This window comes from Pempheris klunzingeri, chromosome 9 (genome assembly GCF_042242105.1).
Source record: "Pempheris klunzingeri isolate RE-2024b chromosome 9, fPemKlu1.hap1, whole genome shotgun sequence".
Classification (NCBI taxonomy): Eukaryota; Metazoa; Chordata; class Actinopteri; order Acropomatiformes; family Pempheridae; genus Pempheris; species Pempheris klunzingeri.
Genome location: NC_092020.1, coordinates 14005301 through 14032085, shown reverse-complemented (window position 1 = coordinate 14032085; position 26785 = coordinate 14005301). Strand labels below are relative to the sequence as shown.

General features: G+C 41.6%; 1 protein-coding gene across 1 annotated transcript; it reads left to right on the top strand.

Annotated features, from left to right (window-relative positions):
- Window positions 1-4712: 4712 nt before the first annotated feature.
- jakmip1 (janus kinase and microtubule interacting protein 1) lies at window positions 4713-25883 on the top strand. Its single transcript, XM_070836670.1, has 23 exons — window positions 4713-4934; window positions 11767-12096; window positions 13028-13360; window positions 13942-14103; window positions 15131-15343; window positions 16126-16239; window positions 16456-16602; window positions 16856-17026; window positions 17787-17846; window positions 18989-19117; window positions 19354-19482; window positions 19733-19816; window positions 20807-20869; window positions 21147-21245; window positions 22076-22177; window positions 22264-22317; window positions 22408-22473; window positions 22682-22750; window positions 23009-23086; window positions 24086-24295; window positions 25354-25419; window positions 25632-25708; window positions 25817-25883. Exons 2-22 carry the CDS (start codon window positions 11941-11943, stop codon window positions 25680-25682), a joined length of 2556 nt encoding a protein of 851 aa, XP_070692771.1. The 5' UTR covers window positions 4713-4934; window positions 11767-11940; the 3' UTR covers window positions 25683-25708; window positions 25817-25883.
- Window positions 25884-26785: the final 902 nt, after the last annotated feature.

Below are 26785 nucleotides of genomic sequence, written 5' to 3'. Positions count from 1 at the left end.
TCTATGTCAGTGTCCCTTATTAAAAAATGCTGCATGACACAACAACAGTCCAAAATGCCATATGTCTGTGTCTAGGTAACAGGTCCCTGTATTGGCAATTGACTCTGAGGAGGAGACCTGAGGAGGAGGAGAGGAGGTATGGTCAGTAACCATAGCAACCAGAATGGTTATTTGAGCACGGACACTGACTGCAGTGAAGATGAGTATTTCCATCGCTAATGCAGCCCAGTAGCTATTCTGACCTTTGAAGTTTCTCTCTGTGGGGCTTTGGGCTGTAATGCTGGATGGAGTGTAACCAGCTGATGCTTTGGTCCATTTTCAAAACCTATGATATTCCTTATTTACACACTGTGTTCTGTATAGATATACCAGCTTGTTGATGTTATGATACTAATATAAGACCAAACAATCAGCTACAGATTTCACTTTCAGCTACAGACAGGGATTAATCCAACTCTCATAATGTTGGTGCCACTGGTTAATCATCTCAAAACATGAACCCATCTTTTATATAAACATGTTATTTCAAACTCTCCTACACACTTTATAAGTGGGGAAAACTCCACTCCTTCCTGTGGCTTATGTCCCTTCTACAGCTGCCAGCCCTTTATCTATTGATCTGTGGCTATTTTGAGGGCTGAGTGGAAAAGAAGCACAGAAAGAGGAGCATTCGGTAAAGAATAGAAATATCTGTGTGGCCCTTTGAGACAATACTTTAGGTCTGGACTGATTATCTTTCTGAAATTGATTGTGCTTTATTTGAAAGGGGCTCTCCAGTGCAGCGGAATTACATGAAGTTTGGGGACTCATAACACTTTTAGTCTCCTGTAATGCCTTTCGTTAGACGCTCATTCTCCTGGCTCCTAAATGCTCACTTCGTTCAAATCCCATACCTCCAGTTTGCAAATCAGACTTTCTGTTAAAATGTTAAAAAGTCTCAAACGCAAGCCAAGATACCCCTGACTGCACCATCAAAAATATTTATCTACACTCTGGAAAGCTCCCCACAGAGCCACAGAATACACCATACAGTACACTAAGTAGTACTCTGAACTTCATATGTGAAATTGGTGGATTGCCCCTTCAGTAACATGTTAAAACAAAATCTTTCCAGTTAATGTCCTAAAAATGTCACAAAGCAGGGACAGAGAACATTTAATTGTATGTAGAATCGGGTTCACAATACTCAAGGACAGATTATATTATGATTGTGGCATATTGAAAATTATATGATGGATTATTTATTTACATTTCAAGCCTGTACTCTAGCCTGTATTAGTACTTCAATACTGTAGTGCTAATACACTCTATATAATTCTCCTTGTTGAGTCACGCTACATAAACTGTGGCTATGATAAACAACTTGTATTGCTACTCAGGGTGTGGGCAGTTACAGTGCATTTGCAGGGCAAACTGTTGGGCCGTCTCATGGAACATTTAACAACAGCATTTCCATTAAACACCTCATGTATCACCCAGAAAGGTCAGAAAGAGACAGACAGCTTGGTTACTATGTTTAAAAACGTTTACAAATCAAAGAAACGTCAAAGAACATTTTCCTCCGTTACACACGAGGTTGTCATCTTGTTATGTTATGTTATGTTATGAATTAAAGTTTTTGGGGATGGACCATGGAACATCAGGCTCAGATTTATTTAGTGACTAACAGTGGTGAGTCATGCCTGGGAAGCCTAATTACCTTCATATGAAAGTGTTACATCACCACAAGCTCTCCAGGTTACATTGTGGAAAATGGGTCAGTTTGGTGGCTGGCTTCAGAAATGGACGCAAAGGTGTCTGAGGTTTTCTATCTGTGTGCTAAAAATAGATGCTGTATAGACGGAGGGTTTGCTAGATATTTTCTTCATTTAATTCTCTGGTCCCCCCTGAATGGCAAAGGCCATTTCTAAAAGCTATAATAAGTTTAATCTGCCAGCAGTCATGAATATGTTAAGCTTATTATGGACATCTCTCTTGGATATGCCTTAAACCTAACATGATTATGTTAAGTTGATAAAAACAGCGACTCCTCACATTACTGGGCAGAAGAGATGGAACTAGGCCGACTGACTAGATCCGTTATCGCTGCTAATGACTGAGGTGGCTTCTTTCCTCCCATGAAGCAGTCTGTGATTAAGATGCTTGTGTAACTTGATCATTTAGCCTTGTCAGAACACATTTTCTTAAAAGCATAACATAGGCTGAGTATGCTTTTCACCAGCGCCTACCATCACATTTACATTTCACTCATCACCAATACAGTCACCTGAATCTAGTAACGTTTTGGGTTGTTCTTGGATGAGATATCACAGGGCTCCCATTCTCCTCTTGTTCTTTCAGAGAGAACATGGTACAAAAACAGCCTCACCTAGACCCATGTTATGTAAAACAATGAAAAATACCTCAGGCAAAACAATTAACAGAAACACTCATTACTGCTCTCTGACACACATTCGCTCTCTGAGTCAATTTTTCACCAAAACAAAACAGACCACACATCCCTCCCTCTCCGCATCTCTCTCTGCCTGCAACCACATTGTTGGTTCACTTTATCACTCCATCTGGGTGTCTGTTTGCTGGCCTCAGCAAGAACCTGAATGGAGTGCAGCTTAATTCTCCAAACTCACCCCCTTTTACTGGTCTGCTTTACCTCCCTCAAAATTGTTCCCAGCAGTTTAAGAGCACAAGCCTACACTAGCTTGAAAAAAATGCCCCGTTGGGACATGATGCAGACAATTGACCCTCATCCATGCCTGTGTGGTTTTACTTCCTATGGCCTGTGTCGCCCTGCAGCAATGGGCTGCATATGCTTCAGCCACAGAAAGCTGTGCTGATGTGCGTGGTGCTGCTTGTGAATGGCAGACAGGCAGGCGCAGTGAGGGGAGGCAGAGACAAGCAGCTGTGCGTAAGTAATGCATCCTCCAGAATCTGGGTCACACTCACGCCACTTTCACATTGTCAGATTATTTCACCTAGTTCTATGATTTGGCGAGTCATATTGTCCTAGATACATATACTGATTTAGGAGGCCTGCAATACCTGTAATGGAGGCTCTTTCACAGAGAAAGCCTCAGAAAGCAATAAATATAGGCATGTTTTTGAGTTCAGATTCATATACAGACAACTTTATTTATGCCCAAGGGACAATTCTTTTGTAGCTCTCCCAGTACATACATCTGTACTTATAACAGACAACCAATGATTAAATCAAGGCAAGCATATTGAGAGCATGGGACAGTAGGAGGAACAAGTTATAACAAGAGCCCTAAAAATACACCTGCAGATAATAGCAAGAGTTTGCATAATAGTGATGATGATGATGGTTAACCTTTAATAACCCTTACTTATAAAGAACACATTCTCTTACAGTGATGACTGGTACACAGCACAGTAGCTCCCACATAAAACAAATCTGTAATCATCATCAACATCATCATGTGATGTGCAATAAGTGCACATGGTGCATCAGGTACAAAACAAGTACACAATACACTACATAGGAGCTCTGATAATATCTTCAACTTTATAGTATAAATGCATATATAAAATATGATAAATATTGAAATAACAATGAAACGGAAGATGATATTTAAAGTAAGTTAAACAGCAAATAAACACCCTTACAGAAAAAAAGGAAAGACATAAGGAGATGATTTTACTCACAACTCGTAAAGCCTTATGTAGATATAATGTCTGTGGGTAACCAAGCTCTAGAACAGTGTTTTACTTTCTTTTGCTTGTTTAGTCTTTTGATGAGTTGAATGCACTTATTTTGCTCTTACAGACAATAAAAGACAATAAATGCATTATTTTTATCTTTTTTTTGGTCTTATCAGTGTTTTTATTGACAAACGCCATGACAAACATAGACATTGGATGAATAAGCAATGCCAGGGGTAGGAACATCAACACAAATCACAGCACTCAAAAATCACCTCATAAATATGTTATAATGGGCACATATGTATGTAAACATGTATGCATTCATGTTTTTCTATTATTGGGAAAATTCAATCGAGGTGATGCACTGTTTGACTTCATTTTTCAATATTGTAAAGTCTGATTTCTGATTGGAAAATTTTGATTTATGAATACGTCATTTTGAAATTATTACGATCAGATTAATGGTACAGAATTGATTTGTTCTGATAGATGGGAAATTTAAAAAAAAAAAACCAAACAATACATTTTCATTGGAAAGGGAAAAATCTGAAACAATTCAAGCCCGGGTGACAAGACCGAGATAAATAACACAAATCTTCTGGGTCCACGCAAATCAAATGTCTTCACTCTCTGTGCTCGTGAGCTCCTGACGGCGCACGCACCGGCAGCGTGTCCACGCACTCACTGCGCGCGGTGTCATTCTTGAACACGCAGTCAGGTGTCGCGCTTCTATCACGCTACCGGCGACGCCATCCCGGGTTTTTTTTTTTTTTTTTATATACATATACCCCACCTCCCCTACACTTTCACGTAGACATATGCAACAAGATAGTTTTATTTATTTATTCATCCATTCACGCATGTGGAAGAAATGTACAGGAACAGATGATGTCAAGTGTGTGTGTTCAAGTGTGTGTTCAAGTGTATGTTTGTGTTCAAGTGTGTGTGTGTGTGTGTGGTGTGTGTGTGTGTGTGGGCGTGGAGCAAAGTGTCAGCGTGCGGCGCGAAAGGAGGAGGAGGAGGCGGAGGAGAAGCCCTGAGCAGAGTCCGGTCTGTAGCTATAGAGGAGCACATCACATCACAGCACCGCTGGAAGTACAAGTTAACGGCTGGAAAATGTGTGTAACACCAGAGGAATAAAGCCGCTCCTCGCTGAGTGCTGCAGCTGAGCTCACGGCCGCTCTCTGCTCCCTTTTCCTGGATGTGAAGCAAATTAGGCAGCGGCGTTTCCCAACATCGGGCCACTTGTGACCACCGGACCTCCATTTCAGGTGAGTTTTTTTGGCTCTTCAATGTAAAGACAACTCCTGGTGTGTGAAGCGTGGACTCTGGAGGAGGTTTAGCTGCTGTCTCATGCACCCGACATCCGTGTTTCATGTGCTAACGATGCAGAAACGGACGTGGCTTCGAGTTTTAGCTAGCTGTAGTAACCAAGCCAAGCCTCACGTCTTCCCACACGGGGATGTGGCTGCACAGTGGACCTGTGTGACATCTCTGGTGTCTGCCAGCTCGCAAAAGAGGAAGTATGAGGCGTGATGATAACGTTACCCGACACGAGTGATTAATATTCAGCAGCTTTCACTGTCCTCGACCCCCTGGTATGTTATCTTAGCTGTGCTTCCTGCCTCGGTGTAAGGGAGGCCACCGGTGTGAGTCTGGACCACATTAGTCTGTAGAGATGCTACATGACAGTGTTTCAACACAGAAAACATCCACAAACATCACGGACATCCGACCTCAGTGGCCGGAGGATGCTGCAGCAGCAGCAGCAGCAGCAGCCCCGTGCATGTCGCCGTGGGGTGTGGTTGGCAAGCCGGGCAAGCCAGGCTGTCAGCAGTGTAAAGGCGCTTCCTCCAGCAGCACTCTGCCCTGTAATCCCCCATTTGACAGCTCATTAGAGAGCTGGCCACATCGCATTAAGCCATCCCGACATCGCCAGCACATCCCTTTCCCAGACCAGCCCTCTGCCACGCGTGTGCTCTGCCTGTCTGCGGTGTTTACCGGCGGGGAGTCCTGTCTGTCACAACAGCTTTTGCTGCTGTTGCAGGCGGCCCCAGAGGCTCGTAAATCAGCCTCAGTGGACAGCCAACATGTGTTGCACACTCACTTCAGTTTGACCAGCCTGCATCAGCATGCTGCAAAAACCATAATGCATGCTGTGCTTATTGTACATGTTGTATTAAGTGATTCCTATATAGATCTCATGCAGTTGTTATTGTGGCAGGACAGGCTTACTGTCTATTTATGATTATTTAATATTAGTTTTTTTCATCCTGATCTTAACCTATCCATGTACTCTATGTTAGCTGTAATGTTACTGAATGCTGACATTCACTGGGACTCCTGTTGACATCACAGCTTCCCCCTCTTTTTCCCCCTCACCCCTTGCTTCTATCCACGCTCCTCTCCTTAACTTAATTCATCCCATTTATTCTTCATTCATAATCCTATCTCTCCCTCCAGACCCCTGCCTTCCTTGAGTAAAGGGGGGCTGCTAGCAGGATAATCCCTGTGAACTATACCCACATGTGGATGCCTCTCTCCTTGCTTCACTTGCTTCACTTATAACCTTTCCACCAAGACATACAAGGGTAGTTCATCCTATCATATTAATGCAAAGACTGAGATCAATGTCTGTACAACGTTGAAATATTTATATGTAAGACAAGGGGTTAAATAGCAACCAGTCAGTGCTGACCAATGTGTAGTCAGAGAGAGAGGGAGAGAGTGAGAGGCAAGGTTAATCACATTACTGACTATTCTGTCATGTCTTTCTGAAGGAGGAGAGACTATCACTGCTAACACACACAAACACACACACATGCATTCATGCATGCAAAAGAAAACATACCCATAGATATATGTTCACAGGCCAGAAACAGACACTGCCTCCAGCAGCGAATGACCACATTGACACTGTAGTTGGTACTATAGATCGAAACCCTGAGAAATTAAACTAGCAATAGCATGACTGAGTAGGTGGTATGCATGTGTCACAGAGACATTGATGCATTGTTTATCTGTTTGGGTTGGCTAGTCATTGGGGTCAGTAACTTGTTGGCATAGTAGTTTTTAGGTCATATGCTTCACTAGCATTGCATTTGGCTGGGTTACTAGACTCTCCATGGGATTTCTAAAGTGTCTTAGTAGTATCACAAGACTGCTGAGTGTGTGTGTGTGTGTGTGTGTGTGTGTGTGTCAGTGTGTGTGTGTGTGTGGACTGTGGATGTCTGGAGTATGGCCAGACCTGCTCTCACAGTCTACACTCTGCTGATACTGATGCAGTGAAGATGTATGTGTGTTGTGTTCATATATATATACAATCCGATGAGGCACTGTAACAAATGCGTAGTATAAACAGGAGTATTTCTCTGTCTGTCCACACATTTACTGTTGGTTTTTAACCTAGACAGAGAATTAATGATTCTTTGTTAAAGCTCCCATTTGCATCTCTTTTATGTATTTATTGAAACCGTATGTCTCACTGATGTCTAGTTAATGTTTGACGCTCTGTGAGTGTGTGTGTGGTCTGTTCTAGCTTTGAGGAGGTCCATCTGTAAGAGTGTGACACACTTGTGACCATTGCAAAGACACCTGTTCAGCCAACACTTTGTACCTAATTTATAACTTGAAATAGTTCCTGTGCTGAAGGTGCATTATTATATATTCTTATATCACAGACACAAAAAATCCACAAATAAATTCACAAGTAAATGCAATATTAGATTTTGGGTTTTTCTCAAAAACTACAGTTGTTTAATAAATTATGGCCTTTAGTGAAGTCTAAATCACAATGTGTATGTTAATAATGATTTAATACAAAGCTTTCTTCTTCTGGAAGCCTTCTTTTTCAGGTGTCTACCAAGGACAGGTTTATTGCACTAATGCTAATAGTTATTACAATACACTTGAATTATTCTAAATGCATGACTTCATTAATATTGACCTAATAGGAGTTTTGAGGTGTGTTAATTGAGAAAATATGATGAGCACATTATTCACTATTTTCAGATGTTCCATAGAATACAGACTTGATTATTTGAGAAATGATCAGCAGATTAATTACTAATGAAGCTTATCATCAGTTGAAGTCCTAGATGGAACCATATAGGTTATATACAGGTATAAAAAGGCTTTTTTTATTGATATATTTACATTTGGCTATATAGCTGTAGTACTAAAGCATGCTGCAAACCATCAGAAAAACAACTGGCAGAGAAGTTTTAGTAACTCTGCCACCACATGAACCTGAAATGGTGATTTTATTGCCAAATAGTAGGCGGACATTTTTTATTTGCAAGGGGTTCTTGTTTCAAATGATCATAACAGTCTCCAGCTGTTAAAGTAAGTTATTTTAGGCACCTGCTTTAAGAATTTGCTGCTCTACCACTGTCCACAATACTGTACAGTTCACTACCGACATTTATTATAAACACACAAACAAAAATTGGCGCTTCCCACATTAAAATCCTCCAACTAAAAGGTGAAGCCCAGGGACACACACCATCCAGTACTCTGTTGTAACCTTATACAGGCCCGCCATTATACAGAGAGAAGAGGGATTTCCTGGGGCGGTTATGAAACTGCCTATATGTTTGCCACACTTTGTTCAGCCGGTTTAGAGAGGATCAAGGTTTCAACACCAGCCCGTGGTAGCAAGGTACAACCTAAAGCCTCGATTATGCTATGCTTGAGCTAATGTTCTTATGCTGTGTTGATGCTGATGGACATATTTTGTTGCTGACATTTTCAGGGTGACCCAAAGTCAGAGTCCATTTCTCAAGCAGCAATTGGTTTAACTGTGAAACTCCTCAGCTGCTGCAGATGTTCTTCATCACTTATTTCTTGCAGTCATCATCAAGCGATTTAGCTCCATTGTTTGTTTAGCTGATTGTCTCAGTGCTACATTCACCGCATTTAAAGCGACCTTGAAGGTGCATTTTATGTTGCTGTGTTCAATTCAATTCAATTCAGTTCAATTCACTTTAATTGATCCCCCAAGGGGGGAAATTCCATATTTTATAGTGGTGGGGAAAGTGGGGGGGAAAACAGGAGGAGAGAGAGGGGAGGAGAAAAACCATGCGACACCAGACTGTACTCGTGTGGAGTGCAGTGTGGGGCCGGTAAAAAAACCTCAGCACACTTCAAGCAACTCTCACTTATTCTTTATGAATATGGGTTTATATCAGCTATATCAGGGGGGTAGAAGGGTTGATGATGATTTTTTGATCTTAGTTTAGTCTGTTGAAAGGTTTTGTTTTAACATTTAGGCTTTCTAGTGCAATGTAAGCTGCCTAGGCAACTGTTTATACTCAGAGTCAATGAGTTAATTTAGACCTCAGTGAGGTCTATGACCTGTGCTGGCTTTTGTTTGCTTCTGTGAACATTAAAGGTGCTTGTTAGATTCTTGGTTCCCCCATAAAAACTTCCAGTTTCCCCTATAAACTCTCAGAGTTAAGTTCTGGCTACCAGCTTGGGACCACATGGCTCCAGAAGGATTTGTGGGCATTGTGTGTGGTTGATGGCATTTGGATTCATGTCAATTGACAAAAGTACCATACATTATTTATCAAGAGTGATGTTGTGACCCAAGCAAAGTTCATTAGTGGACCAGCTGTGACTCAAAATATGTCAAGACCAATATGTGATGACCAAAATGATTGACATGTATTTGACCACTTATGGTATCAGTTTTAATTTCCTCTGAAGTAGAGCATCACATTCAGATATTGGTAGGATGAGCGTCCACGCCTCCTTCCCCTATGAAGGGAAACCAGTGAAACCATCTGTTATACCCTCAGCTTGGGTACACCTGGTATCCGATAATGGTGCAGGCATGCACAGACATGCTAAAGACAGTGGCAGGGTGAAAAGTGCACAGGAAACATTTTTTATTCTTGTAAATTATGTGCACACATTCCAGTACACACGATTGTGAGTCAATTCTATTGACCCACTGTAAATAAATACACGTTTGTTACCAGTTAGAGAGCTTTTGGTGCCTGTGGGCGTAGATGTCAGCTGTATCAGTCCCTAGTTGATCTGTTTAAGAGTCAGAGAATGTGTGCTTGTGTCAGTGCTTTCTGTGAATGATCTCTCTCTGCCTCTCTCTCTTTTCTGTCTGTGTGAATGAGAGTGAGATCACCAGTTGCCTCTGCTTGGTAACATCACCACGCCAGCGAGTGGGGGAGGAGGCATGAGAGAGGTTAGGGAATGTAAGAGGAGAGGGGGGCAGATAGTTGAAGGTTGGTTTTTCTGGTCGTACTCTTCATGTTTTTTCCCTGCTCTTTCCATTTCTCTGGCTCTCTTGTATCGGCGTAATCCTCCTCCATCCTTTCTTTCTTTATTCTCTCCCATCCTCACTGGTTCCCAGTGTTTGACTGTGTGTGCTGTGTAAAAATCCATGTGGAAGAAAGCTGCCTTGCCCCCCAGCATCAAAGCATTTCTGTCACTCAGTCAAGCTCATCTCAGAGATTGGACGAGATAACAAAATAATGTGTGCATAGTGTGTGTGTGTGTGTGTGTGTGTGATTCAAATGCACCGTGAGACTATTTCCCATCATCCTTTGCTATGAGAGGAATAGAGTTTTTTAGAGTAAGGGTTGCCTTGGTAACTATTGCCATCTGTGTGTGTTGAATGAATGTTTTTTAATGTGTGTGTTGAAAAAAATGGAAGCGCCTGCTGGCTTAATGCTTCAGCTCCCTCATTGGTGCATTATTTATTGTGTGTTTAGCAGAGATACTGTAAGGTTACTCGGTTACAAATCATTTTAAGGAAGAGATTAAAGGAGTCAACTTTCAGCTTGGTGAATGCGTGCCATTGTAGTAACACATCTACAACAAAGCAGGCCCAATATACGATTGCTTACACAGCTACAGCAGCAGCCTGCCCTCAGTGGGGAAAAGGAGGAGTAGAGAGTTAACTAATGAATAATATTTAAAAGATTGTATTTGCCTTGATTTGCGTGGCTCAGTTGAGTGTCATGCTTTTTTCTAGCTTTGCTGGTTCATATCAATGATATTGGTAATGGTTTTGAATTAATGATAAAACTATCAGAAAAATAATTTAGTTGAATGATGAACAGAAAATTAACTTTCCACAATTTTGATAAAGTCAATTTTCTAAAGTAATTTTATAAGCAAAATACCAAAGATTTTTTCCTTTCAGCTTTTCAAGTTGCGATGATTTGCTGCTTTATTTGGATTTACAGCTCTGAAACCTGAGAAAAATAATGCCAGTGGTCTGTGGCCACTCTTTCCGACATGTCAAATATATTTAGAAAGAGAAAGGTGGAGACAAGTCTTGCAATTGTATTGCACTGATGGACAAAGTGGAAAGATCGAATGGCACTTATAGCGGCATCTGCCATCTACATTTGCGTGGGCCAAGGAGTTGAGACAAAATCAATCAGATATCTATTTGAAACAGTAATTCATTTCTTGTTGAGAGGGTGTGAAGACAAAAAGACGGCTATGGAAAGATGAACAAGAAAAGCTGAATTGAATAAAGAAAAGATCAGACAAACATCAGATTTTCCAAGGAGACTTCTCTCAAACTCTTTTAGTACGGGCTGTCAGTGTTGAGCAAATTTACACTAAAGGGATAAACAAGTGCTGACACATGATTAGTTTATTCTGCAGGGGTTAAGTGGACTACAGTGCTGCTAGGACAGCTCCTTATTCCTCAGGTCCAGAACAACTGACCTCTGATCTCTGGATAAAGGCTTCATCAAAGTAAGGGATGAATTTATGTCTACTGAAAAAGTGTAGTGTCGACTCGAGGGAGATGTGAGAGGCCAGGGAGCAAAATTGATGTGGTCAGACACATTTTCATGCACTATGGTGCTTCTAAGTACAGCTCGGGGACTGGAATAGGATGATGATAAATGGCCCACCTGTATATGTTAGAGAGAGGAGAGTGACAGAGGAGAGTGTAAATGTTAGTCCCAAAAATAGTCTGTTTTCCCCAGGCTGTAGTGCGTCATGTGGCTTACACCCAAAGTATTGCGCAGAGTAATTTTGTGTAACCCAGTTTTTAACACTGACTCATTCTTTTTCCATCTTTTCCTTTTCTTTGTTTCTCTGTCTGTGTCTCTCAAATAGAAACTCTCAGCAACCTCCAGCAATGATGTAGACTTGACAACGACATGATGATGATGATGTTGATGATGATGATGATGCAGGGCCTCGCAGGGAGGAGCAGCAGCGCCTGACTCTCTCCTCCTTTTCGCTGCACCTGGCACTCCTTGACCGTCCTGATTGGGCGGTCGGAGGGCTATGTCATCAACCACACCCCCTGCGGCCCCGCCCTTTAAGAAGGGAAGGAAGCCGGACAAATCGGAGGTGATGGCGGACTCAGTGCAGGCCACCAATGAGGAGCTGAGGAGCAAACTCATGGACATCCAGATTGAGCTGCAGCAGGAGCGGGGCAAGGTGAGGGGGAGGTAAAAGCGGAGGAAGAGGTTGGGACCCACTGTACAAAAATTATGATAGAGAACAGTAGAGATGTAGTCCCCTTTAGATCATCACAATACAAGGAGATGGTGGCTGATTTTAAAGAATTACTTGCGGAAGCTAACATTCAATGTAAGCACACTTATGAAGAGGTAGTACGAGTTTATACCTCTGCAAATTCCGTGACATGCCATTTTGACAACATTTTCATCAGTGTACACCGCAGCGTCAGTCAGCATTATATTTATTCAGTGGCTTCCCACTGTAGCCTGCCCGTCTAACTCTGTATTAAGTCTTGCAAAAGCTGTCAGGGTGGTTTCTCGCTCCTTGTATCTTTTGATTGACACACAGATACCTCCCTGTGCTGTCTGTGCCTGTCTCTGCATCCTTCATGGTTGTACATGGAGAATGCCAGTAAGTGCAAAGTGATTCGGGTCTTGCAAGCCTTGTTTAAAATGTATGCACTCTGCGATTTGCATAAAAAGCATTTGCAAGATGGCATGTGAAACAGTAGGTGTAAGAATATGAGCAGCAGTGCACAAAGTATATTATAATAATATCAATACTGACAGGGTGAGACAAGTACATAGATACATCAGATGGAATTCACCTTTTTTTGTTTGCTTATTTAAAATGAGCATGATTCAGTCCAGCTGAGCAGACAAAGATAAAAAGAGGTACATGCAAGGAAACCATAATTGTTTGAGTGCTCTCTGTTGGAGAATAAATCACTGCTCAATTGCTGTTCATCCATTTTGTTTTAGACTTCCAGGCACAAACTAATGAATAAAGTCATTGCACACAGACTGGGTCAAATGGATGAACACAATGGTGGCTTCTGATATGATTGATGATAATGATTAATTGGATTCTCATGCAGTTTTAATAGCAAAATGTGTCCCCCTCCCAGGTATGTAAGCTCCGTGAGCGGCTCCAGGAGCAGCGGCAGGCTCGGGAGCTCGAGCAGCACAAACATGCTGTCGCGCTCACTGACCTGCGTGCCAAACTCCATGAAGAAAAGCTACGTGAGGTAGCGGTGGCCCGTGAGACCTTGGCACGGCAGCATGAGGTCGAGCTGGCCCGTGCCATCAAGATTCGGGATGCTGAGGTGCAGAGGCTCCAGGGGCTTGTAAACGCACTGAGAGACGGAGCTGCTGACAAGCTCAAAAATGCTCTTCTCGCAGAGGCTCGGGAGGAGGCCAGGAGGGCGTTTGATGGGGAGAGGCTGAAGCTACAGCAGGAGGTAGGTTGTAACATGTATAGATGTGACTGTCATGCTGTGTTGACTATGTTTTTATTATAGATCTTGGAAAAATATGGACATGGTAACTGTGACAACCTCCAGTACGCCCAAGTATTAATCCTAATGCGTCTTCCACACCATAGCTGGTGCACTCTGCTTCTCACAAAGTACAGCTCTGTCTAATGTGCTTTGTGCCATATTTAAAGCCCTTACACACTGCCATCAGCTGTCAACTGTGGTGGCTGTCTTGAGACAAAGAAGACTGTTTGAAGACAAACATTTTTTTGTGGAAAGTTGGCATTCTGAAATCATTATGCGAGTGCAACGTGTGTGTCTATTTCTAGGGTTGATGTGGGACTGTGTAAACCTTTGTAAATTTACTGCTGAAAAACAGGAAGCAGGGTGGAAAAGCCTGTTGCCAAGCTATTGTTTCATTGTAGCCTTTCCAGACCAACAAGGCCATCTATCATTACAACTCTTGAATGGGGTAAGGTATGTGTTTAGAAATGTGTGAGTGTCACTCTCTTTGTTGTTTTTGATTTTGTGTGTATTAATATTTTTATGTGTGGTGGCTCTTTTAGATCCAGGAGCAGAAGACAGCGAGGAAGCAGGCTGACGAGGCTCTTGGAAATGCTCTGCAGGCAGATAAAGCGAAAGCAGCAGATCTCCGCACAGCCTACCAACAGCACCAGGATGAGGTGCACCGCATCAAACGGGACTGTGAGAAAGACATCCGTCGACTGGTGAGACCACACAGACAGAAAGCCCCAAATTGAAATAGCCAAAACTGACAATGTTTTCTCATCTAGGACTTGATTGCTCACAGTAAGAGGCTGATTGAGAAAACAGGTTTTCAGAGCCTTTAAAGTTCGATAGCATTTATAATCACTTCCCTCTTGGGCCTCTGTTGGAGAGTCTATCACAATGAGATAACCTCAATTCAATTACAAAATACAGAACTCTAATATATGCAGTAAAAAGACAGACCTTGCATTGCCCCATATACTGTATTATTATTCCTGTGATAACTTAGCTTGAAAAAACCCAGAAGCTTTTATTTTTATAGAGTATGTCTGTCCCAACCACACTGTTTTCCTGCCTCTGATGTTCAGTTGCACTTATGGTTTATCTCACTGAGGGTTAGAGGCTAATTGCTGCCTGTCTTTGCCTATCTCACCGTGTGGTGCTTATCAGCAAAATATAAGTCGTATACCTGCTGCAGTTACTCATTAATCCCATTTTACACCAGTACAGCTACAATAACAGGCATTGTTGTCAGTAAAGGAATGTTTGAGCAAGGAGACTTAATAAATATTAAGAATAAAGCATGGCTGATTGATGGACAGCACATGGAACACACAGGAAATACCAGGGAACAAAATGCAGAGGGAAGTAGACGTGAGAGCATTTGTCAGAAGGAAAAACACCATCATTCCTTTATTCTGTTCTCAGCCATCAGAGTATACAGCTTGTTAGACTGAAGGTGTAGACAGTGTAAGATTTAAGGTTACACCAAGCAGCTTTACACAAAGTTACAAAAATTATTTTATTTGATTTATGTGCACACAGTGGTGGTAAAACAAGTGAAATAAATGCAACAACTGTTTTCTTTTTAGTTTTGATGTATTTTCTGTTACATGATCTCAGAAATATCTGCATCATTTACTGTGAACAGTTTCAGCAATATTATTGTGGGCTGTAACAGGGATTTAATGGAAAACTCACTCTTTCCACTGCCCACCACCATGTCGCCATCTACCCCTCTTACAGATGGATGAGTTGAAGGCAAAGGACCGAGTGGTGTGCGCCCTGGAGAAGGAGCTGGGGCTGCAGGCCGGATATGCCCAGAAGCTTCAGCTTCAGAAGGAAGCCCTGGATGAACAGCTGGGCCAGGTACGAGAGGCTGAGAGACACAACCACGGCAGCCCCAAGAGAGAGGTGGTGCCTGGGCTAGGGGACAACTCAGACCTGCTTAACAACCAGGTATACACAGACACAAACATGCTTCTGTGTTTGTGCATGATGCATTAATACACTTGTAAGATCTCAGCATATGCATAACACCAAATACAGACATTAAAGTTATGTAACAGGATGAACTTGAGCATTTGAAGGTTGATACTGGTGATGCAGCTAGAACTTATTTTACTTACGTTACCTTTACTACCTTTGAATGTGATCATTTTCATACAAAGAATGCAAAGCATTAGTTGTTAATGCTATGATTTTTCAATGGTGACAAAGCCTTGACAAAAACATTGAAGTAGCATTGGAATCAAAGAAACTGGCTTTGGGTGTCAGTGAGTAAAAGTGCAATCATCGACTCCCTGATTGAAACTGTTTTGAAACATTGAAATTTACCTGTAGTCACTACACTGTTTGTGCTTTTGTTTCTTTAGCAGGTCTTTATGGCAGGCTGACCCACCCCACCATTTTGATTTTAAAGGAAACAGGGATACCTTTAGACTTTGCATGCATCATTTGTTTTTTCCTTGTGACAAGGAAAAAGCAGCAATCATATCAGAGATGTACAACAGAATTGTATATCTGTACAAGTCACACCTGCACCTACAGCCCATACATTCATGTGAAATTTATACTGCACATACAGGTTCACAGTTGTTCTGTGAAATGGCATCTCATCCTTCATCCCACCACCTCCTCTTTCCTATCCACCTCCATTACCTGCCTGCCTGCCTGCCTGCATGTCCTCCCTTTTTTAGATTTTGTCTTCCTCCCCCTTTCCCCTCCCTATTGCTCCACAGGAGGTGGAGGAGCGTGACATGAGGAGGTTCCAGCTGAAGATTGCGGAGCTCCACTCGGTCATCAGGAAACTAGAGGACAGAAATGCACTTCTGGCCGACGAGAGGAATGAACTGGTGAGGAACAGGCATGCGGAAGTGCATACATGCAGTGATTATAGGAATGAAAATACACACACACACACACATAGTGTTACACTTATGAGTATAGATACATAAAAATATATGAAGAAGCTATGCAACATGAATAAAAATAGCCTTGACCTGGCCTCTCCTGCTCACTACAAGGCAAGATTACAGTGTTTCCCCTCCCTGTTTCCTTCCTCTGTACAGTTGAAGCGGGTGCGAGAGGCAGAGAGCCAGATGAAGCCCATGTTTGAGAAGAACAAACGGCTGTCCAAGAAGAATGACGACCTCCTGCAAACGCTGCAACGCATGGAGGAGAAACTGAAGAACCTGAGCCGAGAGAACGCTGAGATGGTGAGACGCATCCCGCCAATGTTTTACCTCTACAGTAAACTACACTTTCTCTCTAGTTAAAGATTAAAAACTTAAAGTACAGCAGATATTTCAGTTTTAATCTGATGAGGATAAGCAATTGTGGTACTTAACCGTGGGTGTTGCTGAGAATTTCATCAAAAAGGAAGTGTGACATCTGCTGGGAAATAGTGTGAAATTATTCCTCCATACAACAAACCATAATGTGGCCTCTCTCTCCATCTCCCTCCCTCAGAAGGAAAAAGTGTCCTCCTCTCGGCCCCCCTCACAGCAGCAATCCATTCAGCCCCAGCTGAAGCGGCCAAGCTCGCTGACAGACCTGAGCCACGCCCACGAGGAACAGGAAGTGGAGTTCCTCAAGCTGCAGGTTGCTGAGCAACGAGGCATCATTGATGAGCTCACGCAGGTTGCGATTTTTCTCAAACCACTAGTGTCATTTATAATTTGTCAATAAATCAATCACCACTGATAACATATAGTTGTCGCATTTCTTTGTTTTACATCATTTTTTATCAATGTCATGACTTTTTTACCTCACTGGATGTGTATTTCTCTCTGGTTATTTTATTAACTGTTTCCCAGTTGATTTTCCAGCAAACATACCATATAATTTATATCGATATCATTATATATTATTACATATACAGTGATGATAAAGCTTAATTTATATCTCCCTCCCCGACATGAGGACACCCCATTGTGAAAGCACTACTACCTCAAATTTCTACACAGAGAACATGTATTCATCTTCACCGGTCACCCCTCCAACACTATTTTCTTTACCTCGTGGACACAGCCAGACTCATCACAAGCTGCTGATTCCCTCATTTTAAAGGGCTTCAACCCACATGCTTTATTCCTGTGATTATATTGTTTGCTATCCATCATTACTACTTTATCACACTCATCAGTACAGTTTGGTTTTCATTTTCTTGCATTCTCATTTTTTCTCAAAATGTGTAGAAATAGACAAAATTGGACACTCCTGCATGAAATGTTGCATGAAATATTATATTCTGATGACAGTTGATGTTTTGATTATGCCGCGAAGGCAGTGCGAAGTGAGCGAGTGTGAAGCCTGCGCAGCTCACTGAGTCATGTCTAAGTCTTAGATGTGGAGCTGAGGCAAAGTTTGAGTTGCTGATCTCCTGTGTGTTTGTCTGTAGGAACGTGACCGATTGGTGATGAGCAAAAAGAACAGAAGGAAACCTCTCAAACTGTCTAAAGTAAGTGTCCATAAGAGTTTTAAAACCTCCAGTGGTGCGTAACTAAACAACAACCCTATCAATGGCTCACTGATCCTTACTGTACTGTTTTCACTTGAGTGTGTGTGTTTAATTGGGCTCAAGAGACATTAATGACAGAATCCCTCACAGCTGGGAGCATCACGCTCAGCACACCCAACAACTCCGGCATGAACCACCCTCACAGCTGGTGGAAAATATTCTTTTTTTCCATTGTTGTATTATTTTATTTTATGTATTATTAGTTTTATTATGGTACCATGACCATGATATCTAATTGGGTGAGGTGACAGAACCATTGCTGTGGTACGTGTGTGTGTTCGATGTGCATTTGCGGGCTATTACACAAGGGAACATTTTACAGTCTGTGATGTCGCTAGGAGGAGGAGTTTGTAGATTTTCAGATATTTTCCGCTACCTCTCCTGCTGGAACCAGGTTGTCACCTTAGTGAGGTGGATACAGGGTTGGACACAGCGGCTTGGCTCTCGGACTTGGACCTGGAAATTTGTCCCTCTTTTTGGGAATTTAAAGCGGAAGCTGAATACATAAGCTTGGACATTAAAACAGAAACTGGCCTTTTGTTTTTCTGTAGGAGTAGTTTGATTGTAACTAGAAGCTTTGCTGTGCGCTTTTCCAGTTTTGTGTGGGTGCACTGAAAAGTAATTGTGCTTTTTGGGCATTATTAAAGGCCTGCAGAACGCTGTATAGAGTAGCTTGTGTAGTCCAAGATGATAGAGGTATTTTGGGGAGTTGCTTTATAGTTTAGAGTTGGTGTTGTTAGTCTCACAGCAGCATGACGGAGTACATCCTCCTTATCCTCTACTTCTCTGCCTTCATTTGCCTCTGTGCCCTAGTCTGCCTCTACTTCTCTGGTTGCCAGGAGATGACATATAAACATGATGGTAAGGACTCTGTGAGGTTTGGAAAAGTTAATAGCAAGAAAGATGTAAACAAACATGCAGACTTGATCTGATGTGATCTAATTTTCTTTACAAACAAGATAAATTTCATATATTGTGGATGAATGTCGGCTTTCTATGGATTGCTCAACAAACTGTAATTCAAGATTTGGTTTTATTTAACAATGTGCATATCCTCTTTTCTCCTCTCTTCCTCTCTGCAGAGGCATGTTGTGGAGACATATTTTGGATTTGATGAGGAGTCGATAGACTCTGAGACCTCCTCTCTGACCTCCTATAACACTGACCTCACTGATCGCACGCCTGCAACTCCAGAGGAGGATTTAGAAGAGGTAAGAAAATCATTTGTCTACATAGAGAGAAGTCATTTACACTACTTTAGCAGCCACAGGAACAGTATGCTGCATAAATATTGTCCATTAAAATAAAAATAATTAATAAATAAATAATTTACAGAATAAGAGACTGTCTCTGAAATAAGTTAAGGTAAAAGTTTCTGTGTTTGCTTGACCCTGCCCTCCTTTAATATATCTTAAATATCTTTAATTTCTATTTTTCTTAAATAAAGTGTGTGTCCCGAGAAGAGTCAGAGCTTCGTTTCCGTCAGTTGACCAGAGAGTACCAGGCTCTCCAGCGTGCCTACGCCCTTCTCCAAGAGCAGACAGGGGGCTCTCTGGACGCTGAGAGGGAGGCCAGGGTTTGTACTTCTTAACTCACTGCCTCCTTTACCCATCATCCAGCAGTTCTCAATCATTTTTCTTCCCAGCTTTGCAAGAAACTATACATACTTGTGACATAAGAAATTTATATAATGTAACTTTCAAGTCTAGCATTGTATTGTAATTTACGTTTTTGCAGTAACACCGTGCAAAGTTTTTAGAGTCTGTTCTTCTGCTGTCTACCCAGTTTGCATACTGGCCCCTAATGGTTGATCTTCCCTCCCACAGACACGTGAGCAGCTGCAGGCGGAGCTCAGCAGCTCCCAGGCCAAGATCGTCGACCTGGAGAAGGCCCTGGCCGAGAGGGGGCAGGTAACAAAGACGAGGGATGGTGACAGGAGCTCACTGGTGCTGCTCTCACTGGCTCTCCTGCATGTCTGTCTGGCCGCTCTGCTCCTGGGCTGGCGCTATGCCGACCAGGTCTGCCGCAGAATCCTGTGATGTCACTTCCTGCATGTGTGATGTCACAGCTCTGTGCCCGCATGCTCTGCCTCACCCCCTGTCCTTCCTGTTGTTATTTCGTATTAGGCCCTTCAGTGCCGTTGAGCCTGGAGAGGAGGCTTAAAGCACTTTGATTCCTGTCAGCTAAGAATAGATTGATGAGCAAGATCTTAATCCAGTAATGTCTCACTTTTTCTGAATATGAAAGTACGCAGTTTAAGTTGAAGTTGATGTATCTAATATGTTCAAAGTCATCATAAATAATTTTGGTCCAACTAAGCCAAATCTATATATGTTAAGAGGAGAAGCTCAAACTAAGTAGATTTAAAAATGCTGACATTGAGCAACCTAATTATTACCTATATTGAATATCATAAGGAAACATGAAAATATTATGATAAATTCATATCACTGCTCTTAGTTTCTCGTTTGTTGTGAAATTTTTCCTCTGTCACTGCATGTTGCCTGTTCCACTGTGGCCTGACCCAGCTCTGTTTTTTTTATTTACTGCCCTGCTGTTTTTCACCTCAGATTTCCCTCTGTTCCTTCTGTTACAGTGGACTATTGATGACTATTGATTGATGAATGCTGCTCCTTTGCCTGTTATCTTGGGAGTGGTCTTTATTTCCCTGGATCAATAAACTTGTGCTACTGCCACTCTGTCCCTGTGTGTGTGTGTGTGTGTTTATGGTGCATTTGCATGTGTCATTTGGAAATTCTGCAGATTGTGTGGGTTAGGTTTTGAGTTGGCTGATTGTGTTTCTGAGAGCTTTAGTCATTGCACTCTGCCGTCTGGGATCCTCCTTTCCTGTTTCTACCACTGTCATTTCTTGCTGATGTTGTGTTTGGTTGTTATGGCAGGATTCAAAGTGGGTGGAGGAGAAACAGTACTTGCTCAGGACCAACCAGGAACTTCACGAGAAGGTAGATTGTATTATCCCTTTTTATGCATCTCTGTCTTGGCAACATAGATACCATGTCAAGTGTATAATTGCAGACTGTCAGCTAAAGCTTGTTTAAAAATTTCAATGGTATTGCTGATACAATATCACAGTAGTGTATATTCTCTGTACCAATACAAAACAGCATTTTTTCAATACTCAACTTTTCAGCTGCAGAACCAGTATCTAGATACATTGTGAAACGTGCCAAATTACTGAACTCTTGTAACAAAAATGGGTGTTTGCGTGTGTGTCTGTAGATGTGTGTGTTGCAGCAGACGGAGTCGCGGCTGCAGGCCGAAGTTCAGGACGCTCGGGATCAGAATGAGCTGCTGGAATTCAGGGTGCTGGAACTGGAAGTAAGAGACTGTACCAACGTCAAACTGTCACCAGGAGGCGACAACAACAATCTCAGTTCCAGACGCAAGACCTACATACAGTGACACACCACACAGACAGACAGACAGACAGACATACTGCGCACTTACACACACACGAGTTCTCTGTATGCATCTGTGTTTTACCTTTGTTTTGCATGGCAGCTGTGTGCCTACCCCCTGCTCTGAGCTGGAATATTTTTTTAATGAAAAAATGTTGTGTTAGGATGAATATAATTTTTAATTGAATAAAAATGTATTTAAGTTGACCATTCAATCCCATCTTCATTTTGTGTCTCGTTTTTGCATGCATGGCCCACATTTTTTTTTCACATTTTCCCATAAGATAAAAGTTTATTTACGTGGATAATTAAGGAAAGATTAACAAGGTAGTGAAATCTGGGGATATTTATTGTTCATCTGTTACATATTTTTTCTTTAACATTAAAGTCAGAATATAGATATACTGAAAGCAGCTTTGTCTGAATTTAGACAGAGTAACATCTGTTTGAGTCGCAGCATGTGTTGTCAAACTCCCTATTGGTTTGGTTTGGTTTGGTTTCCCATTGATATCCAAGGCTTCCCACCTGCCTCCCCTTTTTGGCAGATCCTGACCATGTTTTCAGTGCCATGTAAGTAAATCCCTCATTCACTCCCTTTTCACTCTCATTCATATTCTGTGTCTCATAGTGCACCACCAGCAATATGACGATTAACTGTTGCGTCACTGTAAGACCTGTGGAAATGTAAGTTTGGCTGATGTCATTTAGGTATGTGTACATTTGTGTTAACATGGTGTGTACTTTCTGTAGGAGAGGGAACGCAGATCTCCTGCCCTCAATCTCCACATGTCTGCATTCCCTGAGAACAGCAGCAGTGCCCTGCAGATCTACTGCCACCAGGAGGGAGTCAAGGTGATAACACACCAACACAAACTCAGACTATTTTCCTTTAAGCCTACATGCAGTCAGTGTGATGTCTGATTTTGACCTGTGTGCAGGATGTAATCATTCCTGAGCTGATGAAGAAACTAGATATCCTGGGGGATAATGGAGTAAGTACAAACATGTTAATGGAGTAAAACAAGATCTGGTATCTTTTTTAAATTTCATAATATCCGATTACTCTGTTGTATTTTCTGTAGAATCTCAGAAATGAGGAGCAGGTAGCGGTGATCCAGGCAGGGACAGTGATCTCACTGTGCGAAAAGGTAGACATGTTATGTTTTACTGACACAGTGGACACACATTACCATAACTCTTCATTTATCCCATATTTGGGATAAACAACTACATTTGATTAACATACACATTTGATTCAGTTTTGCTAAATTACATATGGATGAAAACAATGCAGTTATTTTTCTAAGGAAGCATTAATCACTCGTCTTTCCTCTTTTGTCCCAATCCTCTCTACAGTGGTTGAAGCAGATAGATAACACAGAGGCCGCCCTTACACAGAAAATGATCGACCTGGAAAATGACAAGGTGAAAAATCAATGTACTATTAGAAAACAAAATCTCCAAATGTTTTGACTGTATGAGATGGAGATATACTTGACTCTTCATTGGTATACACAAAACAAGCTGTTTATCTGCTTGTTCTCTGCTGTTCTAATTTCAAAAAGCAAATCCAGATGTAAAATGTACCATTCACATATTTTCTGGTTCGACAGCAGACACTGCACTCTTCTATTCAGTTGTGATACCATATTCTGTATTATATAGTATTACATCTTGTTGCAGGACCTGTTCAGTAAGCAAAAGGGATTCCTCGAGGAAGAGTTGGACTACAGGAAGCAGGCCTTGGACCAGGCCTACATGGTATGGACCCTGGAGCAGTATGACCTGTCTCTTTATACAAAAGCTGGCCTCAAGTAGACAAATATACTCATTTATATTAGTTGTAACAGTTGTACAAGGCATAAAGGCAGGGTGCAACATTGTCATTCCAGCATGACACATAAACATTTGGAACCCCATTAAACGTCATGAATGCTCCATGAAGGTAAAATTTGTCACATTTTGTTGGGATACTGCATCTTTTACCCCTGAAGTCTAAAGTCTGTGAACAATCGAAGCCACAGAATTGGCCGGGGTATTTGGCTTCTTGTTTATTGGCCCAATAGTCTTTTATTTTCTGAGAAGGCCAAACATTGTTTTACCCAATTAAACTGTAGAAAATATGAGGATGTAATGTCTTTATTAATATCCCGTGTTACTTGGTTGAAGTGGACAAATTGTGAAGCTGCAGAAAAATTCTGCACAGAATGGGTTTAAAGTTTTTAATGTTCGATTTTGTTAGCATGAATAATCTTAAAACATTCTCCGTTCCCACTGACTTACATAGGCTGTGCCCAGAAAACAGAAGTTAACACTTAGGCCACTCTTCATATAAATCTAACCGTTTTATTTGGTCAGTTTTGGTGTTGGTTTGTGTTTATGGTCCCACTTTATATTGTGTTGGTGAAAGCTGGGCTTATACATGGTAACTTTGCTGGAGCAGTCAGGAGACTATGGTATTCACCTTTAGCAGTAAAAGCAGTTTGCGTTGTTAATGTAATGGAGTTACCATGTAAAGGTCGAGCCTAAATAACCCTCAACATAAAGTGGAACAGTGTTCCCCATATCTGCCATGGTCACAGTAGTGTGTGTATGTGTGTGTGTGTTTGTGTGCATATGTGTATCTGTTTGTGTGCGTGCCTCCATGTGTGTGCTTGTGCATGCCTGTGTGTGTTTCTGCATGCGCATGTGCACGTCCATGTGTGTCTGTATGTTTGTGTACCTGCGTGTGTGTGTGTGTGTATGTGGCTGGCTGTGCAGAGGATCGAGGAGCTGGAGGCCACGCTGTATAGCGCTCTGCAGCAGGAGCAGCCGGCATGCCAGGCGGTGGCCGAGTCGCTGACAGACAGGCAGAGGGAGGAGCTGAGGCTAGCCGTGGACAAGCTGCGGCGTCAGATTCTCCGGCAGAGCCGGCAGTTTGACAGTCAGATCTTACAGGAGCGCATGGAGCTCCTACAGCAGGCCCAGCAGGTAAGGCTTAAAACAAATCAAGTCAGGCTACGAAGTCCTGCCCTCCCTCAATCTGAACCCTGGTCCCTGTCTGAAACGTCTGACCCCACCAGACCCCTGGTGCTATGAAAAAGATGCAGTATCCCTGTGTGTGCAACCTCTAACTCTATCTGTAAGTGTATATGAAGAAGTGAAAGAGTGAAAACCTGAGACAGAATGGCTTTCCGACTGTGTGTGAGTGTGTGTATATCATTGTGGTCTGAATATCCCCCACACCTTCAGTATCCCTCCACTCTGCAGCCCTCACAGTAGTTTTGCACCTCTGGCTTGTACAGTATATGTTATTCATTGATGACATCAACAACCACTGCACCTTCAACTTCATTTGAATCAGCCTGTAACTCACTAACAAGGTTTTCCTAATCTCAATCCGCATTTACAACACATTTTCTACTCATGAAACTCCTCATAATATATACTAACTAATGAAATACATTTATGGAAACTACTGATGGAGATCAAGGACAGTTTCTTCTGTACTTGTGTCTTGCAGTTTAACACAGAAATCAGTTGTCTATGAAACTATCTATTAGGTCTCAAAGATTTTAATTTCAAATAAAAATCTCTGCATCATTCAGCATCAGCTCCATCAAAGATTCATTTGAAAAAAAATTGTGTTGTAGTTGTTGAAATTATGGCTGTAAAAGTGTTTTTGCCACTTTCTGTACTGTAGATACTGTAGCTGGATAAAAGATTTTTCTTTGCAGACAAAACACTAATCTTAATACATTAATATGTTATTCCACAGTCAATGAATTAGCTTTCAATGTTAAATTTGCTCTTCGGTTGTCATGGCAGCTCATTCTTAACCAACACAGCTACCATGGAGACAGAGTGCATGATGGGAAGGAGGGGTATTTGGAGTATATACAGGAAAAGTTGGATCACAGCCTTATTAACTGTTTAACAACAGTTTCTTTTGGAACATATGCAGAGGATTATTGTCTCTGGCCAAATGGTTTTAGTTTTGTATTTTAGCATATTTTGACCAGCTAACCACACTTGTCTTTGCCTTACAGAGAATTAGAGAGCTGGAGGACAGGATTGACTTGCAAAAGAGACAAATAAAGGAAATAGAGGAAAAGGTACATATTCAAATCTTATTTGTTTCTTTCTAAGAAAGCTTTCTGTCATGGCTGGTACAGGAAGTGTGAAGTGTAACTTGAATGGCAGAGAGAATGTGAGGAAGTTTACATCTGCTGTACTGATGCTGTGTTTTATTTCATTAACCTCTTGACACTCTTTTTCTTCTCTCTCCTTTTTTCACCTGTTGATTAAACCCCTTGTATTCCTTTAGTTTTTGTTCCTCTTTTTGTTTTTCTCTTTAGCATTTATTCTTTGGCCTTAACAAAAGTGACCGTGGACCGACATCAGGTAGCACCTTTATTTACTTCATCATATTAGTATTTAACACAGTTACAGAATTGATAGCAACAACAATAAAATTGAGAAAATAATTTTAAAATAATCCTTTTTTCTTAGGTGTTAAGGTGCTGTGGAGGCAAGCAAGGACGAAACAAAACCTAACCTTTTTTATGCTCACGAAAACCCTATGGCCTTTTTGATAATTGTGCACTTTTGCAGAAGACGCTTACCTGGAATGCAAACATATTTGAAAATATAATAAATAACCAGATATACACGAGATTAAAGTGAGATTTATTTATGAATAACATTTACTATAGTGGTTCTTGCCACCTGGAACATTAAACTCTAACTCCTCTGTGAGAAGCGAACATATGGATTTACTGAGAGACAACTCTGAATCAGAGGATTTATTAAAGGGGGGGGGGCACAGCCTCAGCTGAAGGAGCGCCCTGTCAGACAATGGAAAAGGAGAGATGGAGGGAGGAGAAGAAGAGTTAAAGTACAGGGCTGCGTGAGGGGGTGACCAAGCTGAGTGCCAACTGGATATGGAGGGTTCTGGCAAAGTCCAACGTCTGCGGCGTTTCCAAGGAAACAACAGCACAACTAAGTTCTCAGAACAGAAGCTGAACTTACTGGAAGCTTGTCGCTGCAATGAGAAGATGAAACTACAATCAGTGGAGTGCAAGACAGGTTATTATTTAAGTTTACCTTCGAAAATCTACTCTTATTAATACAACAGCTAATTAAAGAAAGAAGGGAAGAATACTTCAATAATCAAAATCTGTAGAAGAGTGTCTTTCTAATATCATGAGTGTGAACTGGTTATCCTCTGACTTCATGCCTGTGTTTAGTAAACTTAGCCAAACTTCACTGCAAGCTTGCTTATTAGGTTTCATGAGTAACTTTTAAAAAAACGGTATGAACAATGGGAATGATTACACCAACCAAAATGGTTTCAATGAACATACACACATACGCAATCGACACATGTTTTGTGTGACTTGAAAAAATGTGAACCTATCCTTTAAGATTTTGGCACTGAAGGATTTGTGAAATGTGGTAGGAGGTGCAGGAGAGAACAGG

Excerpts from the sequence above, each read along its gene's own strand:
- jakmip1 (XM_070836670.1), top strand. The coding sequence starts at position 11,941 with ATGTCATCAACCACACCCCCTGCGGCCCCGCCCTTTAAGAAGGGAAGG. Across the intron at positions 16,240-16,455 it reads CCGACGAGAGGAATGAACTG|TTGAAGCGGGTGCGAGAGGC; the intron begins GTGAGGAACAGG and ends TCCTCTGTACAG. Across the intron at positions 17,847-18,988 it reads AACCTCTCAAACTGTCTAAA|AGGCATGTTGTGGAGACATA; the intron begins GTAAGTGTCCAT and ends TCCTCTCTGCAG.